Genomic DNA, 20,028 nt, shown 5'->3' on the forward strand with positions numbered 1-20,028 from the left:
CTCTGTGTGTGCTTGCACAAGCGTTTGTGTGTGCGTGCACGCCCGTGTGTGTGCGCGCGCGTGCGTGTGGCTTTCACTGAAAAACATTTCTAAATATTTTACTTTTATGGCTCTTAGTAAAAAAGGTTCCCGACCCCTGCGCTAGTCATTCCGGCAGCAGTTCTAGCGTTTAAAGAGTTACCAAGATAGTAGTTTGCCTTAAAGATGGCTAATATTCACGAGAGAATAATGATGCACAGCCGTGTCAATCATTGGTCTGGGAACTCAACAAACATTTATTCTGCACATGCTCATAAAAAGGCTTTACAACATCTGGGTATCACATGATTAGCCCGTTCGCAGGTGACATCAATCAGTGAAATTACCCCAGTCATGTCTTTGCCACACACACTCAACAGAGAGATTTCTGAAAAATGCCACATATATTATGTATTGAATAAATTTAACATAAAAATCAAGGCACTTTTTATTTTTTTATGCACAATCAACATTTGGAACACACATTAATATACACACTAAAATGATGAAAACCCTATTGACATATTAGACTATAAGTGTGTGAGCTATAAGAAAACAGTCTCCATTGTTGTCTGTCATGTTTGTACTTTTTTAGTTCTTGAAAGAAAAATATATAACTATATATATATCTCCCTCCCTCTCTCCTCTCTCTCTCTTTTCTCTGTCTCTCTCTCTTCCCTCTAGCTCTCTGTCGAACTCTTATTTTATATATATGTATATCTCTCATCTCATCTCATTTTCCGTACCGCTTATTCCTCATTAGGGTCGCGGGGGTTGCTGGAGCCTATCTCAGCTGTCTTCTGGCACGAGGCGGGGGACACCCTGATTTGGTTGCCAGCCAATCACAGGGCACACAAAGATATACAACAGTCACTCTCACACTCACACCTAGGGACAATTTGGAGTTGTCAATCTGCCTGCCATGCATGTTTTTGGAGTGAGGGAGGAAACCGGAGGACCCGGAGAAAACCCACGCGGGTCCGGGGAGAACATGCAAACTCCACACAGGGAGGCCGGACCGGGACGCGAAGCGGTGACCTCTGCACTGTGAAGCCGGTGTGCTAACCACTCGACTACATGGTGAAATAAGAGTTCAGGTTCAGATAGCAAAATCATCCAATCGTACAAAAATAAATAAAATGTAGATTGCATGTTGCTTTCCTGCATTCTCTCCAAACTAGGATCAACTCAAAATAGTCGTATATAATGAATAAAACACATTGCAGTGGTTCAGTTGATATACAGTATGTTTTTATTGAGCAATATTTGAATAAAATCCAAAGCGAATTCGAAAACACTATTTCATTTCAAATTCCAAATTCAGAAACATTATTACATTTTATTTAGATTTAAATTGTAATTTTGTCTTTTAAGACATCATTTTAAGCAGGATATAGGCCCTCTTTAAAAACAAGTTGATAACTGAGGTAGGAGGGTTATAGGTGTTACCTTGCATTCTTATTAATTAGAGGGATCATTGCAATATGCCTTAACGATCGATTTTTTTTTTTCATGGGCAAAGAAAAATGATAATGATGATACATTACATTTTAAGCATCTTTCAAAGCTCTCAAAGACATTTTACAGTCACAGACAAGCATAGGTACGATAATAAATAAAATATAATCACAAATACAATGCAATTAGAAATAGAAATAAACTGGAATGAGTAATTTCCCCCTTATTTAACAAATGCTTCATTGAAACTCGAAAGCGAAATTAAAAATCATCTATATTGTATTTTGACAGTAAAAAGATTCATGGGTGTGAAAGTGAGTGTGAATGTACACCTGCTGTCTTGTGACAGGCTACAGTGTGTCATTTTGGCCCCATGATGTCGCTCTTACCCTTTCCTGTCGATATGTCGAGTCCTAAATAAATCTTGGCACGCCCGAGGGTGGAGACATGTCTTTCTTTTGTATCCCTAATGTTTGATTTAGAAATCCTTGGGCTGCCTTGAGCATTTTTTAATATGTTTTTGGGGAAATCAACCTCAATTTACTTCTTCCAAAAGACACCAGTCATGTATCATGCGGGAACAAGGATGGATTTTTGGACGGCGGTCTTTGTTTTGTTTGCAGCATGGCCGGCTGCTTTGTCCGTGACACGTTACTCCATCCCCGAGGAGATGGAGAAAGGCTCCTTGGTGGCCAACCTTGCCACTGATCTAGGACTGGAGCTTGGAGGCTTGGCTCAGAGAGAGGTAAAACTTGATATTTTTCACAACAAAAAATATCTGGATGTCAATAAGAAGACGGGGGAACTGCTCATCGTGGAGACAATGGACAGAGAATATCTTTGCCCTTCCAAACCAGCCTCTTGTCTCGTTAAACTCGATGTAATAATCGAAAACCCATTGCGAATATTTAACATTGAGCTTGGAATCACCGATATCAATGACAACGCACCACATTTTAGACGAGACACAGTAGAACTGGATGTGTCTGAGTCTGCGACACCAGGGGAGAGATTCTCGCTCCCCAATGCGGTGGATCCAGATGTGGGGATTAATACAGTTAAAACATATAGGCTCAGCACCAGTCAACATTTTACCATTGAAACGCAGAAGGGTACTGATGGAACACAATATGTAGATTTAGTTTTGACCAGATCTTTGGATCGAGAGGAGAATGCTGTCCATAATTTAATATTAACAGCGGTAGATGGTGGTAATCCAGCACGCTCCGGAACTGCGAATATTATTGTGAAAGTGCAGGATACCAATGACAACCCACCTCGTTTTGGCAACCAGATTTATACAGTGAACATGACAGAGAATTCCCCAATAGGAACCACAGTGATAAAGCTCACCGCTATTGATCTCGATGAGGAGCCAAATTCAGAGCTTGTGTACTCATTCACACTTTACACATCAGAAAAAACCCAAGACGTATTTGCAATGAATTCAAATACAGGGGAAATTATTGTAAAGGGGACTGTCGACTATGAAGACATGAAATTTTATGAAATGCACATTGAGGCCAGGGACAAAGGCACATACCCACTCCTTGGCCAGTGTAAAGTGGTCGTCCATGTAATGGATATGAATGATAATTACCCAGAAATCACCCTCCAGTCTGTTAAAAGCACTGCAAACGAGGACGTGCCTGTTGGAACTGTCATTGCCCTAGTGGCCATTAGTGACAGAGACACAGGTGAGAATGGCAACGTTAATTTATTCATTAATAACTCAATACCCTTTGTTTTAAACAAGTCATCAGATAGACCAATGCATTACCAGCTGCTTGTGTCCAAACCTTTGGATCGTGAATCAGTGCCTGATTATGAAATCACCCTAATCGCGAGAGATTCAGGAAGTCCACCATTATCTGATAATCAAACAATTAGCGTGCATCTGCTGGATGTAAATGATAATGCACCACACTTCCCTCAGTCCTTTAATACCATACGTGTGATGGAGAATAACGCCCCGGGCGCCTTACTCAGCTCTCTCAGTGCCTTTGACCCAGACCTCCATGAGAACCAGTACCTAGTGTACTTCATCCTAGAGAAGGAGATCGCTAACACCTCCATGTCAATGCTCTTCTCCATCAATCCGGAGAACGGAAACCTTTACGCACTCAAGACTTTTGACTATGAAATAGAGAAAGACTTCCTCTTCCACATCGAGGCCAGAGACTCTGGTTCTCCTCCGCTGAGCAGTAACGTGACTGTCCACATCATCATCGTAGATCAGAATGACAACGCCCCGATTATCGTTTCTCCTTGGCGAGCGCACGGCTCCATGGTGGAGGAGAAGATCCCCAGATCCACAGATAAAGGCTCCTTGGTGGCCAAGGTGATCGCCTTGGACGTGGATTCTGTGCACAACTCTCGCGTGACCTACCAGTTCCTGCAGGTGACTGACTCCTCCTTGTTCAGTCTGGACCAGTACAACGGGGAGATACGCACCATGAGGATGTTCAGCTACAAAGATTCCCGGCAACAGAGACTGGTTGTTGTTGCCAAGGACAACGGGCAGCCAGCACTCTCTGCGACAATCACCATCAAGATGTCCACGGTGGAAACGGCAGTGAAGGCCTACTCGGACATGACGGAGGTGCCTCTGGAATATGACATCTTCTCAGACCTCAACCTGTATTTGGTTATCGGTCTGGGCTCGGTTTCCTTCCTGCTGCTCATCACCATCCTGGTCACCATCGTGCTCAAGTGTCAGAAGGTCAAGCCCAGCAAAGCGGCTCCTCCCTGCAGGAACAGCATGATCAGCGAGAGGAACTCCACCATCGCAGATTCCACTCTGGTGTCCAACGATGCCTACTGGTACAGCCTATTCCTAGCAGAGACCAGGAAAGGAAAGCTTGTGGTCAGGCAGCCCACGCCGAAAGGGTCCAGATACATTGTGTCCAGTATTCCCAGGAGCACAGGCAGATCTGAAACGAGCGGCTCTGCTCCTTCCACTTTGCAGGTAGGTTGGTTTTCATCTTCTTAGCATTGTTTAAACTTATCAACAATCTTAATGGGTAGAAAAACTTTTGTCTTTTCAAGAAACATAATTTCATGTGAATGTATAAATACGACACACACACACTGATACCAGCAGCAACAACAACAGTTATTGTCATTCTCTTCCTACGTTTACTCCTGGCGGCTCTGGCTACTACAAGTAGTACTTGCTCAATATGTAGTGTAAGTTTTTCCAGACTTCTGTATAGATACGGGTTCATTGCCCATTCAGTGATGGTGTGAATGTGAGTTTAAATGGTTCTATGTCTTGAGATCCATAATGCAGTCTGCCTTTCACTGTATGGAATAGGCTTAAGCTCCCATCGAACCCTGGCAAGTGGTACAGAAACAGAGAAAATAGTATTTTCAATAATATTAATGATTGAGATATACTACTACTACGACCACCACTACTTCTACTACTGGTTTTACTACTACTACTACTACTACTACTACTACTACTACTACTACTACTACTGCTACTACTACTACTACTACCACTACTCTTAGTACTAATACTATTACTACTACTACTACTATTACTACTACTACTACTACTAATATAAATAATAATAATCATAACAATAATGAAATTATTATTATTATTATTATTATTAAAATATACAGAATCTCCCAAAATAAAAGTATCATGTAATTGGTGCGACCACAAATCGCAGTAATTAAAATGGATTTTAAGAGTAAGCATGGAACTGTTGAATATTTTAAAAAAAAAGACTGAAAGAAAAGAAAAAGAAAAGAAGGAAATTGAATTACCCGTTGAAAATATAACATCATTATTTTCTCCAGTGTGAGACTAATAAAGGCTAATCGAATCTAATGTAATCTAATTTATGGAACACATTCAATGCGGTCCTAATTAGGAATTCGATAACTGATTCGTGTTAAAATTTATAACTAACGTCAGTTGGTGGCGCTGCAGGCCATTGCTGTTTTGAGCCATCCCACCGATGCCCAAACGCAATAACGCCGGCAACTCGCCCCTTTATCTTGAGGAAAGGGGAAGAAAGAGGACAGCTCTGTGGTGCTGAAACCCACACCGCAAACGGTCACGGCTTTTTGACTTCTAGTCGTTTTAATCCAGTTTTACTGTGTTTGGATTCACATCTAGCGGTCAGGTTAGGCCCATTTTGATCACTTTCAGTACAGTGTGCCGTAAATTGGAAACAATGGACTTGTATGAGACAATGAGACCCCACAAAAGGTACGTGCATCTCATTGTGTTGGTTTCTACGGCTCACGTTTTGGCTTCGGTGACTCATTATTCCATCCCGGAGGAGCTAAAAGAAGGATCTGTTGTTGCCAACCTTGCAAACGATCTCAGCTTGGACGTCACGAGTCTGATTAGAAGAAAAATGCGTGTCGATATCATCGCCAACAAAAAATATTTGGACGTGAACAAAGAGACCGGAGAACTTTATATTGTGGAGAAGATTGACAGAGAACACATTTGCACAACAAAATCGACATCATCGTGCTATCTCAAACTGGAGGTGACGTTGGAAAATCCACTGCGGATTTTTAACATAGAGTTAGAAATACTAGATATGAATGACAACGCCCCGCAGTTCAGACGAGACGCGATTCATTTGGATCTGTCTGAGTCCACTTCGGCAGGGGAAAGATTCTCTTTAAGTAACGCAATTGATCCTGACGTGGGGAGCAATTCTGTGAGCATGTATCGTTTGAGTGAAAGCGATCATTTTAATATAGTGTTTCAGACGGGTCGAGATGGATCCAAATTTGCAGATTTAATATTGAAGACAACATTGGACAGGGAGCAGCAGGCATTGCACAATTTGATATTGACGGCAGTAGATGGCGGTAAACCTCCACGTTCTGGCACTGTTAGTATTATTGTTCATGTTTTAGACACAAACGACAATGCCCCTTTGTTTGATAAATCAATATACAGTGTAAAAATAAGGGAAAATTCTCCTATTGGAAGCCTTGTTATTGATTTAAATGCAACTGACTTAGACGAGGGTTCCAATTCTGATTTAACATACTCATATAGTTTATATACACCTGAGAAAACACAAGAAATGTTTAATTTGAATCCTTCAACAGGTGAGATCACTGTTAAAGGAATGTTGAATTATGAAGATTTTCGTATTTATGACATGGAGGTTATAGCAGCAGACAGAGGTGTCAATAGTTTATCGGGACAATGTACGATCAAAATACAAATTGAGGACATGAATGACAACCACCCAGAAATATCTATTAAATCTTTTCAAAGTCCAGTCAGCGAAAACATTGATGTTGGCACTGTGATAGCTGTGGTGAGTGTAGGTGATAAGGACTCAGGCAATAACGGGGTGGTGGATCTTCGCATTCCAAACAATATGCCTTTTAAAGTGAGGGAGTCGCACGATAACTTTTATAAATTAATTGTTTCGGAGCCATTAGACCGTGAAAAGATTCCAGAATACGACATCACTTTCACTGTCTCCGACAGAGGTTCTCCTCCTTTAAGTGACAACGAAACCATGACTTTGCAGCTGCTGGATATGAATGACAACGTCCCACACTTCCCTCAGTCGTTTTATACCATACGTTTGATGGAGAATAACGCACCGGGCGCCTTGCTCAGCTCCCTCAGTGCCTTTGACCCCGACCTTCATGAGAACCAGTACCTTGTGTACTTCATCCTAGAGAAGGAGATCGCCAACACCTCCATGTCCATGCTCTTCTCCATCAATCCAGAGAACGGGAACCTTTACACACTAAAGACTTTTGACTATGAGATAGAGAAGGACTTCCTCTTCCACATTGAGGCCAGAGACTCTGGTTCTCCTGTGCTCAGCAGTAACGTGACTGTCCACATCATCATCGTGGATCAGAATGACAACGCCCCGATTATCGTTTCTCCTTGGCGAGCGCACGGCTCCATGGTGGAGGAGAAGATCCCCAGATCCACAGATAAAGGCTCCTTGGTGGCCAAGGTGATCGCCTTGGACGTGGATTCAGTGCACAACTCTCGCGTGACCTACCAGTTCCTCCAGGTGACTGACGCCTCCTTGTTCAGTTTGGACCAGTACAACGGGGAGATCCGCACCATGAGGATGTTCAGCTACAAAGATTCTCGTCACCAGAGACTGGTTGTTGTTGCCAAGGACAACGGGGAGCCAGGACTCTCGGCTACAGTCACAATAAAGCTGTCCACAGTGGAAACGGCAGTGAAGGCCTACTCGGACATGACGGAGGTACCTCTGGAGTACGACATCTTCTTGGACCTCAACCTGTATTTGGTCATCGGCCTGGGCTCGGTTTCCTTCCTGCTGCTCATAACAATCCTGGTCGCCATCGTGCTAAAGTGTCAGAAGGTCAAGTCCAGCAAAGCGGCACCTCCCTGCAGGAACAGCGTGATCAGCGAGAGGAACTCCACCATCGCAGATTCCACCCTGGTGTCCAACGATGCCTACTGGTACAGTCTGTTCCTAGCAGAGACCAGGAAAGGAAAGCTGGTGGTCAGGCAGCCAACGCCGAAGGGCTCCAGATACATTGTGTCCAGTATTCCCAGGAGCACAGGCATGTCTGAAACAAGTGGCTCTGCTCCTTCCACGCTGCAAGTATGAGTTATTTACTTAAAAGCGTGCAAATTGATGAAATGAAAACATATTTACTTACAGTCACGGGTGTCAATGAAGTCACAGATAACTTGTTTTTTTAAAATATAAATTATGGAATTTCATCATGGTTTTGTCATTGTATCTACCGGTCAAGGTTGACGTCCCATACTGATGTCCAAAACGTTTATTGTGGAACACAGTGAAAACTAAAAGACATTTAAAACAACAATCGACATTACTACATGTTTGACAAGACAAAAACAGTAAATAAGCAAATTAATAACGTACCGTGTGCACCTTGTAAACCGAAAGCAGACAAACTTTAAAGACGTATCCTTTATCATTTCCTTTCTCTGGCGATTTCTCTCGTTCTCTCTCTCTCTCTCTCTCTCTCTCTCTCTCTCTCTCTCTCTCTCTCTCTCTCTCTCTCTCTCTCTCTCTATTTCTCTCACACACCGAAACACGTGACACAAAACCAAAAGTGATCATGACAAAATATAAATAAAGTAACGAAGACTATTTTAAGAAAAACATAAATGTATCTACCCCGGTCAAGGATGACGCTTCGTACTGATGTCACAACGTTTATTGTGAAACACTTTGAACACCGTGAAAACTAGAGGACATTAAAACTCAACATTATAATAAGTTCGACAAAACATACAGTAAATATGCAAATTAATAACGTACCGTGTGCACCTTATTAACCGAAAGTAAGATAAACGGGGACGTAGACTTTAGAATATCGTTCTCTCTCCCGCAGTTATTCTGCTTCTGTCTCTCTCTAGCATTAGTCTCGTTCTGTGTTTCGCCTTACTCTCGTTTATCGAAACACATGACAAGGAAGCGGAAGTGATAATGACAAAACATTATAAATAAAGAATCGAATAAAATTTTAAGAAAAACACACATATAAAGGTTCGCATAGAAACGTTAAACACTGTTACATAAAAACAATACCAAATAAATTATATTTTTGTTGTCATGTCATCCAATGACAATATACCCGCCAGTTACAATACATATGACGGTTCACATTTAAACGTAAAACACTTTTACAAAACAAGACCAAATAAATTATAGTTTTGTTGTAATGGCAACCAACGACAATATTGGCGTCAGCTACAGTCACAATAACGCGACAAAACAGTTTTATTCAACCGATCTAATTTTTCTTATCTGTTGAGTGGTGGGAAAACAGCGGGAGGCGCTGTTTGTCCAACAAAATCACCCAGAAAGCCGTAGCTGTGACGCGTTGCTATCAGGGGTGATTGGAAAATACCGCACAGCCGTTCACAGATATCACGCCCAAACAATTCTCATAACGCAGATTAGCTGAGTGAAACTCGTATGACCATATTGGAGCTCAAAATCGTGAAAGGGGTTAAGTTGTCTTTTGATTTCAAGTAATTGTGTTCGATCGGAAATAGGATGGACCGGCAAACATCAAAATGGTGCATTTTAAAAACCAGTTCCTTTAAGAGGTACGTGCTGCTCTTTGTGTTTTTTTCCTTTGTTCATCTGGCACCGGCTTCAGTCTCACATTATTCAATTCCCGAAGAAATGAAGGAAGGATCAGTAGTTGCCAACATTGCCACCGATCTCAGCTTGGATGTTAAAACATTAAACAAGAGGAAAATGAGAGTTGATATTATTGCAAATAAGCGATACATGGACGTGAAAAAAGAGACTGGTGAGCTTTATATTGTGGAGAAAATCGACAGAGAAATCCTTTGTCCAAGTAAATCATCTGCTTCTTGTTATCTGAAACTGGAGGTGATTTTGGAAAACCCTGTGCGCATATTTAACATAGAGGTGGAAGTAATGGACATTAACGACAACGCCCCCCAATTTCGTAGGAACGTCATCCATCTGGACATATCAGAATCTACTCCCAAAGGGGAGAGATTGTCTCTCAGCAATGCAGTCGATCCGGATGTTGGGAGTAACACACTAAAAACATATCGTCTGAGTGAAAGTCAACACTTTGGCATTGAAGTTCAGACCGGCAGAGATGGCTCCAAATTTGCTGAATTAATATTGAAACAGACATTAGACCGAGAGGAGCAGGCTGTGCACAATTTAATGCTAACAGCAGTTGATGATGGTAAACCTCCGCGTTCTGGGACTGCAAGAATTATTGTTCAAGTATTAGACATGAATGATAATGCTCCTCTGTTTGACAAGTCAATTTACAGTGTTAAAGTAATGGAAAATTCTCATATTGGAAGCCTTGTTATTGATTTAAATGCAACTGACTTAGACGAGGGTTCAAATTCTGATTTAACATACTCATATAGTTTATATACACCTGAGAAAACACAAGAAATGTTTAATTTGAATCCTTCAACAGGTGAGATATCCGTTGCAGGAATGTTGAATTATGAAGATTTCAGGATTTATGACATGGAGGTGATAGCAGCAGACAGAGGCGTCAGTAGCTTAACGGGACAATGTACGATCAAGATTCAAATTGAAGACATGAATGACAACCACCCAGAAATATCCATTAAATCTTTTCAAAGTCCAGTCAGCGAAAGCATTGATGTCGGCACTGTGATAGCTGTGGTCAGTGTAGATGATAAGGACTCAGGCAGTAATGGGGTGGTGGATCTTCGCATTCCAAACATGCCTTTTAAACTGAGGGAGTCACCCGATAACTTTTATAAATTAATTGTTTCGGAGCCATTGGACCGTGAGAAGGTTCCAGAATACGACATCACATTCACTGTCTCCGACAGAGGTTCTCCTCCTTTAAGTGACAACGAAACCATGACTTTGCAGCTGCTGGATGTTAATGACAACGTCCCACACTTCCCTCAGTCCTTTTATACCATACGTGTGATGGAGAATAACGCCCCGGGTGCCTTGCTCAGCTCCCTCAGTGCCTTTGACCCCGACCTCCATGAGAACCAGTACCTAGTGTACTTCATCCTAGAAAAGGAGATCGGCAACACTTCCATGTCGATGCTCTTCTCAATCAATCCAGAGAACGGGAACCTTTACGCACTAAAGACTTTTGACTATGAGATAGAGAAGGACTTCCTCTTCCACATCGAGGCTAGAGACTCTGGTTCTCCTCCGCTCAGCAGCAACGTGACCGTCCATATCATCATCGTGGATCAGAATGACAACGCCCCAGTTATCGTCTCTCCTTGGCGAGCACACGGCTCTGTGGTGGAGGAGAAGATCCCCAGATCCACAGATAAAGGCTCCTTGGTGGCAAAGGTGATCGCCTTGGACGTGGATTCCGTGCACAACTCTCGCGTGACCTACCAGTTCCTGCAGGTGACTGACGCCTCCTTGTTCAGTCTGGACCAGTATAATGGGGAGATCCGCACCATGAGGATGTTCAGCTACAAAGATTCTCGTCACCAGAGACTGGTTGTTGTTGCCAAGGACAACGGGGAGCCAGGACTCTCGGCTACAGTCACAATAAAGCTGTCCACAGTGGAAACGGCAGTGAAGGCCTACTCGGACATGACGGAGGTACCTCTGGAGTACGACATCTTCTCAGACCTCAACCTGTATTTGGTCATAGGTCTGGGCTCGGTTTCCTTCCTGCTGCTCATCACCATCCTGGTCACCATCGTGCTCAAGTGTCAGAAGGTTAAGCCCATCAAAGCGGCTCCGCCCTGCAGGAACAGCGTGATCAGCGAGAGGAACTCCACCATCGCAGATTCCACACTTGTGTCCAACGATGCCTACTGGTACAGTCTGTTCCTAGCAGAGACCAGGAAAGGAAAACTGGTGGTCCGGCAGCCCACGCCGAAGGGCTCCAGATACGTTGTGTCCAGTATTCCCAGGAGCACAGGCATGTCTGAGACCAGCGGCTCTGCTCCTTCCACGCTGCAGGTATGAGTCAAGTGCATATAATACCTCAATGGATTCGTCGAGCTTCACCATACTGACTTAATAGTGGGACAATTCAGAGCTTTGACTTTCACATTAAACTCATCTCATATGTAAACACAGCAAGCACGTGAATGCAATGACATTTTGTGCTTCCAATCAAATTATAACTAATGTAAAATTGCAGTCAACCCACACCTGCACAAATTTTAATGCATCTGACCCCAAATACAGTTCAGATGTTTTAATAAGCTTTTTTTTGTGACACCTTTATCCATACCTCAGAGCACAGGGCTTTCAGAGTCCAATCACATTGTTCAAACATGTTAGTTCGGAAAAGGGTACAAATAAGTTCCAAGACATTAAATGTACCCTGAAAAACAATGAATTCACAATGAATTGGGAATATATTGCACAATCCTAAAAAACTGGATAACCCTCTACAATGATTAGAGAGATTGCCAAGTGCCCGACAGCCATATTGAAGAAGATGCAGCAATCTATATCAATTACTAGTTGTGTGTTCCTCTGAGAACAGCTGTGGAGCTTTCATGATTTATTCTTTTTTAAATCAATGTGTTGTTGTTTTGCTCTCATTTGTGATGGAGACGTTTTGGGATTAATTATTATAGTCTCCTACTCTGGCATTTGAACAGAGGTGTATTATTCCCCAGTGTAGTTGTTCTTTTTTGTTGGTCATAGTTTGGATGTGGAACAAGGAATGTTGCTGCTCCTCTGGCTGCTTGTCGCATGTTGTTAATTTTTATCAGGCTTTATATAAATAAGTCCCCTTGAAAGCTTTGCTTCTGTGTGGGGCAGCAGAGACTTTGAGTGGATCTTATGTATCTGAATTTCAACATTTGTAAATATTATTAATATGATTATTATTATGATTAATAATAATAATACATTTAATTTCTAAGCACCTTTCAAAACTCTCAAGTACACTTTACAGTCACGGGATAAGAACTAGCTCCCTGCTCCTCGATACTGTGACTGCCATTTTAAGGAGCATGTCCATTCTTTTACATATGCAAGAAGGAGTGTGGATTTGGCCTCGAGTATCCTCCACTCTGGGGCGAGAATCGAGAAACCCTCAATACTGTGGTTACCCTCTCCAGTTCTCGCAAGCCTCTTACCTACATGTTTTAGAAGTTTCTCTCCTCCATCAAACTTGATTGAAATGATCATGATTGGGCTTCTGCATTGCGCGGTCATAATCTTGACCATTTTGAATTGGGTGAGTTGGAGGAGGGAAACTTCAAAAGGATGCAGGATAAGGTCCCTCAAGGACATGAGTTGGTGATCCATGCTCAATTGAGTCCTTTGTGGAAGCTTTTCAGCATCACGACAGAGAACTAATATGGACATATGGTAGCTGGGTTGAAGCAAAGGGGGTGTAACTGGCGGGTGTCTTGTCATTGGTTGCCATGACAACAAAAAGATAATTTATTTGGACTTGTTCTGTAACAGTGTTTAACGTTTGTATGCGAACCTTTACATGTGTGTTTTCCTAAAATCGTCTTTGATACTTTATAATGTTTTGTCATGATCACTTCCGCTTCCGTGTCATGTGTTTTCGATAAACGAGAGCAAGGCGAGACAGACAGAAGCAGAGCAACTGCTAGATAGAGAACGACAGTCTAAAGTCTACGTCAACGTTTATCTACTTCCGGTTAGTAAGCACACGTTTTCACTGTATCTACCCCGGTCAAGGATGACACTTCTTACTGATGTCACGTTTACTGTGAAACACTTGGAACTGTCACGTTTTGCAAGGTGGTAATGGCGGGTGTGGATCCCAAAAAGCAGACAGGAGGGAGCAGGAGGTTGTCTTTCACAAATTGTATTAAAATAAATTCAACAGGAACAAAATCTAAAACGTTAAAATCATTTGAACAGAAAAATACAAAGTATCAAAATAAAACCAAGTGTAAAAGTCCACCAAGTTCAAAAAACACATGCACAGCATACAAGCATACAATTGCATACAACAAACAATGACCCGACACCGGATGGTCGTGCCGGGAGTCCTTTTAAGTGTCACTAATTGTAACGACCAGCACCTGCGAGGCACCAGGCAGGGCTGACAGCGCTACCCGGTGGTCGCCAATCCGAACGTGGCAGTCCGCCAAGGCTCGGGACGACCGGCACCTGTGCAGGTGCAGGCGGGGCCGACAGCGCCACCCGTTGGTCGCCAACCAGATCATGACAGGATCACCGTGAAAACTATAAAGGACATTGAAACGACAACATTACAATAAGTTCGACAAAACATTCAGTCAATAAGGAAATTAATAATGTACCGTGTGCACCATATTAACCGAAAGTAGATAAACGTTGACGTAGACTTTAGACTCTCGTTCTCTATCTAGCAGTTGCTCTGCTTCTGTCTCTTCCTAGCGTCAGTCTCGTTCTGTCTGTCTCGCCTTGCTCTCGTTTATCGAAAACACATGACACCGAAGCAGAAGTGATAATGACAACACATTCTAAAGTATTGAAGACAATTTTAAGAAAACACATGTAAAGGGTCGCATAGAAATGTTAAACACTTTTACAGAACAAGTCCAAATAAATTATATTTTTGTTGTCATGGCAACCAATGACAAGATACCCGCCAGTTATAGCGGGACTCTACAAATGAATACATAATTCCATGTTTTTGAAGTTCATTAATTATCCTGGTCTAAATTAAGCACATTTTGTGGACTCTGTTTAATTTGGGCAGTAACTCTGGAATGACTCATTCATGCTTTTTGCCCAATACAAATCTGTAACAGAATGTAGGCTAATCTTCTCAAATGGTTTCACTTATATGAAAAATAAATTAAATGCCCATTAAAGTTTTGATGATCATACAGTTTTTCCATTGCACAAAATTAAACAAAAACAGCTGCGTTTGTGTTCGTTCAAATCATGCCCGATTTCAGGAAAAACATGTTTCTGGTTCTCAATGCTTGAAATTAAAGTCATTTCACTTTGCTCGTGACATGGCACACGGCAACACATCAGAAGGAGACAACAATTCATTACAAAAATCAAAAAGATGTGTTGAAAGTGAGGGTCTAAGTGAATTTGGGGAGTAAGCCAACACAAGCCCTCTATCAGCTCTATTCGAAACATGCAAACAGTTGTTTAGCGTATATGTGTTGTATTTTGACATTATTCCACTTGATATACAAGGCAGAAAAATACAGGGTTGGAATGGAATTACAGTGGGGCCTTGGTTTACGAACTTAACTGGTTCCCAGACAGTGTGTGAGGTGAAAAGTGTGTCTCCCAAAAATTATTTCCCAATGGGAAACCATTAAAATGAGAATAATCCGTTCCCAAGTCTCCATAAAATATAATTTTCAACTAAATAAGCCTTCAAACCACACACAATATACCTTATTCTATGTATAATAAATGTGCTATTGTATTGTAATGAAAGAAATACACTGCACTGTATAATAAAGTCGCTTTATTTACATTTGTGATGGTCGTTGATGGCTCTTAATTGACACCTGTTGCTTTCTGACTTGTAAGGTTTTACGAAACTGAGGCATCACATTATCATTCATCATGTTGATGATTCTCATAGCCACAGTCTTTTCCGGAAGGAACTTTTCAATAAAAAGCCTGCACATCATTCCACTTAGCTAACATTGCCTTGATGCTCTCACTTGATGCTGCAGCCATCTCCTCCTCCTCGCCCTCAGATGACAACTCCTGAATGGCTTGCTTCTGCTTGTCCTCTTGAAGACAAATGAAATCCTCTGTGTTGAAGACCTCATTATGGTCAGCAACAAGCTCCTCGATGTCATCCGCATCCACTTCGAGTCCCATGTTCTGTCCAATAGAAACAATGTTGTCCAAAACAACAGAGTCATGAGGATCAAATCCTTCAAAGTCCCTCCAAGGATACATCCGGAACACAAATTCTTCCATGCTGCTTTCAAGGATGAAAGGGTAACATCATGCCAAGCCTTTTCTATCACCTGAACACAATGATACACATTGAAATGGTCCTTCCAATAATCCTTAAGGGATAGTTCGGTGTCATTAGTCACGTGAAAACATCGAGTAAATAACGTCTTTGTGTAAAGCTTTGTTGCGAAGGATGGTAGCAATGGTGGACTTAGCATATCCGCTCAGCCGCTAAATGAGACAAACGCACACCTTGTTCGTGTTTCTCAATGATATCTTTCTTCTCCTCGACTGTAATTTTGTTTTGTGTCTTCTTCGGCTGAACACGAGCCTGTTATGGGGTCTTTTTCGGTCCCATAACAGCAAAAGTATCCGTTATGAATCCTTGAAGAAGATCGACGTGTGCATTCAGAGAAAGGGGGTGTGGAAAGGTAAGCCGGCAGGGGTTCTGTTTGGTCGTGTGCTTTGGCGTTCTTCTGCTGAAGATTACTCCGCCAGCCGTGGTGGGGCGACGCTCCTTGTGTATCCCGAAAAGTAGTGCTTATACCAAGGTTTAATTTTCATAATTTTAACGTTCGTAAACTGAAATTTTCGTAAGGCAAGGTGTTCGTAAACCGAGGCCCCACTGTATTCTGATATGGAGCAGCAGATTAAAATGTGAGACAGGTCAACAATGTGTCTTTAACTTTGATCCTGGATAAGTGATGACTTTGGCGAACAAACCTCATTTCTACAAGTGCATATATTTGGTCAGTGGCATTTTTTACAAACTTTACTCAGATTATGTGGTTTGTTGTGCCACCTCAACATATGTTGTTTTACTAAGGTAGCTTTTAGATTTTAGCACTCATACTTGATCATTAATTTACACATGAAACTACCGTATCAAATCTGTGGAAATAACACATAGTATATTGCATCTGTGCTGTATGTCATACATATTAGCATATTTGACAATAAAGCTGACTTTGACTTTGACTTTGATATGTGGCATCCATGCAATAGTATTCTCCGCTATGAGAAACTGTATCCAGAAATATTTTGTATTGCAGCTCAATGGCACAACTGTGAGTTTCAAACTTTTACTCCATTCTTTTTGTGCTGGTTAGTGTAATTTGGTGATAAACCACATCTTTATCACTGTATCACCATGTAGTAGGAATGAGTAGAATCACATCTGTCATGGACAAATATGTTTTTATACTACTCAGTTACGCTAAGATCATTTCATGGGGGGCTTTAAAAGCGGTTACAAGCAGTTTTCTCGAAACAAAATCCCATGTGCAAAATGATAATGAATCATGAGGAAAAAAGAAACTGCATTGAACACAAAACAACATGGTCATTTGTGTTGTCAATATACGCTATACAGAAAAGAAAAAAAAAACATGTTTCAGTTTGGGTGGTGATATAGGATATAATAAAAACAATCTTGGGTGATGGTGGCGCTGTTTTTTTTCTATTTAAACAAGAGCCCGTGCATTCATGTCGTCGTCATCGACCATTAAAGGGTGGTTCTTAACAAACGACCACTTGGCAATACGTACTGAAATCGAAGTCCGGTCTATGCGCTCGTTTTTTCAGACTAATATAATCTGGAATATATTTGAAAAACAAAACGTGTTGTGGACTATTTTTGCGCCGAAATTGGACTGGACAAGCACGCAGTGGGACGAAGTGCAGTGAGCACAAGAGAGAACAATGATATGCGTCGGAGTGATGCGACCACAGCAAAGGTACGCGCTGTTCGTCATTGTGATTCTGTTTTACGCTACTCAAATATCTACCTCCGTGACCCATTATTCCATACCAGAGGAAATGAAGGAGGGGTCCGTTGTTGCGAATCTTGCCACCGACCTCGGATTGGATGTCAAAACACTGAATCGGCGGAAGATGCGTTTGGACATTATTTCAAACAAAAAATATCTGGACGTCAACAAAGACACCGGGGAGCTCTATATTGTTGAGAAGATTGACAGGGAACATGTTTGCACGACAAAGACCTCGGTCTCGTGTTATCTGAGACTAGAGGTGATCCTGGAGAACCCGTTAAGAATATTTAACATCGAGGTTGAAATAATGGACATGAACGACAACGCCCCTCAATTTCGGAGAGACGCAATTCATTTGGACATATCCGAATCCACACCAAAAGGGGAGCGATTCTCTCTCAGTAACGCAGTCGATCCAGATGTAGGCAGCAATACAGTGAAAACATATCACCTGAGTGAAAGTGAACATTTTAAGATTGAGGTTCAGACGGGGAGAGAGGGAACAAAACTCGCAGATTTGATCTTGAATAAGGTTTTAGACCGAGAGGAGCAGGCTGTGCACAATTTGATATTAACGGCAGTAGATGGCGGTACACCTCCGCGTTCTGGCACAGCAAGTATTATCGTTCATGTTTTAGACAATAACGATAACGCCCCTTTCTTTGATAATACTGCTTACAGTGTTAAAGTAATGGAAAATTCCCCCATTGGGAGCCTCGTTATTGATTTAAATGCAACTGACTTGGATGCGGGTCCCAATTCTGATTTAACATATTCATATAGTCTATATACACCAGAGAAAACACAAGAAACATTTAATTTGAATCCTTCTACAGGTGAGATCTCTGTTAAAGGAATGTTGAATTATGAAGATTTCAGAATTTATGACATGGAGGTTATAGCAGCAGACAGAGGCGTCAGTAGTTTATCGGGACAATGTACGATCAAAATTCAAATTGAAGACATGAATGACAACCACCCAGAAATATCCATTAAATCTTTTCATAGTCCAGTCAGCGAAAACATTGATGTTGGCACGGTGATAGCTGTGGTCAGTGTAGGGGATAAGGACTCAGGAAATAATGGGGTGGTGGCTCTTCGCATTCCAAACAACATGCCTTTTAAATTGAGGGAGTCGCCCGATAACTTTTATAAATTAATTGTTTCGGAGCCATTGGACCGTGAGAAGGTTCCAGAATACGACATCACATTCACCGTCTCTGACAGAGGTTCTCCTCCTTTAAGTGACAATGAAACCATGACTTTGCAGCTGCTGGATGTTAATGACAACGTCCCACACTTCCCTCAGTCTTTTTATACCATAAGTGTGATGGAGAATAACGCCCCGGGTGCCTTGATCAGCTCCCTCAGTGCCTTTGACCCCGACCTCCATGAGAACCAGTATCTCGTGTACTTCATCCTGGAGAAGGAGATCGCCAACACCTCCATGTCAATGCTCTTTTCCATCAATCCAGAGAACGGGAACCTTTACGCACTCAAAACTTTTGACTATGAGATAGAGAAGGACTTCCTCTTCCACATCGAAGCCAGAGACTCTGGTTCTCCTCCACTCAGCAGCAACGTGACCGTCCACATCATCATCGTGGATCAGAATGACAACTTCCCGGTTATCGTCTCTCCTTGGCGAGCGCACGGCTCCGTGGTGGAAGAGAAGATTCCCAGATCCACAGATAAAGGCTCCTTGGTGGCCAAGGTGATCGCCTTGGACGTGGATTCTGTGCACAACTCTCGCGTCACCTACCAGTTCCTGCAGGTGACTGACGCCTCCTTGTTCAGTCTGGACCAGTACAACGGGGAGATCCGCACCATGAGGATGTTCAGCTACAAAGATTCTCGTCACCAGAAACTGGTTGTTGTTGCCAAGGACAACGGGGAGCCAGCTCTCTCCGCGACAGTCACCATCAAGCTGTCCACGGTGGAAACGGCAGTGAAGGCCTACTCGGACATGACTGAGGTGCCTCTGGAATACGACATCTTCTCGGACCTCAACCTGTATTTGGTCATTGGTCTGGGCTCTGTTTCCTTCCTGCTGCTCATCACGATCCTGGTCACCATCGTGCTCAAGTGTCAGAAGGTCAAACCCAGCAAAGCGGCTCCTCCGTGCAGAAACAGCGTGATCAGCGAGAGGAACTCCACCATCGCAGATTCCACTCTGGTATCCAACGATGCCTACTGGTACAGCATGTTCCTAGCAGAGACAAGGAAAGGAAAGCTGGTGGTCCGGCAGCCCACGCCGAAGGGCTCCAGATACATTGTGTCCAGTATTCCCAGGAGCACAGGCGTGTCTGAAACGAGTGGCTCGGCTCCTTCCACGCTGCAGGTACAATGACACGTTTGTCCAACATTTGCAACGATCTAAACACGCCAGTAATTATATGCAAAGTGCACTTCCAGTATGT

General features: G+C 42.4%; 1 protein-coding gene and 1 long non-coding RNA gene across 4 annotated transcripts in view; one reads left to right on the forward strand and one right to left on the reverse strand.

Annotated features, from left to right (window-relative positions):
* Positions 1 to 1,498: 1,498 nt before the first annotated feature.
* LOC148901438 (protocadherin alpha-C2-like) overlaps positions 1,499 to 20,028 on the forward strand; it is a 53,506-nt gene continuing 34,976 nt past the window's right edge. Inside the window, exon 1 of one of the 3 annotated variants that reach the window (XM_089023733.1) lies at positions 1,499 to 4,444. In XM_089023733.1, coding sequence (XP_088879859.1) covers positions 1,991 to 4,444 — 2,454 coding nt within the window. In that variant the 5' untranslated portion in view covers positions 1,499 to 1,990. Of the gene's footprint in view, positions 4,445 to 9,087; positions 11,931 to 14,143; positions 19,950 to 20,028 lie in introns of those variants that run through there. The other 2 variants (XM_089023742.1, XM_089023750.1) reach the window with 2 other exon arrangements.
* On the reverse strand, positions 7,931 to 8,885 carry LOC148901439 (uncharacterized). Its single transcript, XR_016118665.1, has 4 exons — positions 8,766 to 8,885; positions 8,364 to 8,691; positions 8,134 to 8,281; positions 7,931 to 8,069 (listed from the first exon to the last, which is right to left on the reverse strand). It is a non-coding gene; the product is annotated as an uncharacterized LOC148901439 (long non-coding RNA).

Source organism: Hippocampus bargibanti, linkage group LG02 (genome assembly GCF_051943395.1).
Source record: "Hippocampus bargibanti isolate YZ-2025 linkage group LG02, ASM5194339v1, whole genome shotgun sequence".
Lineage (NCBI taxonomy): Eukaryota > Metazoa > Chordata > Actinopteri > Syngnathiformes > Syngnathidae > Hippocampus > Hippocampus bargibanti.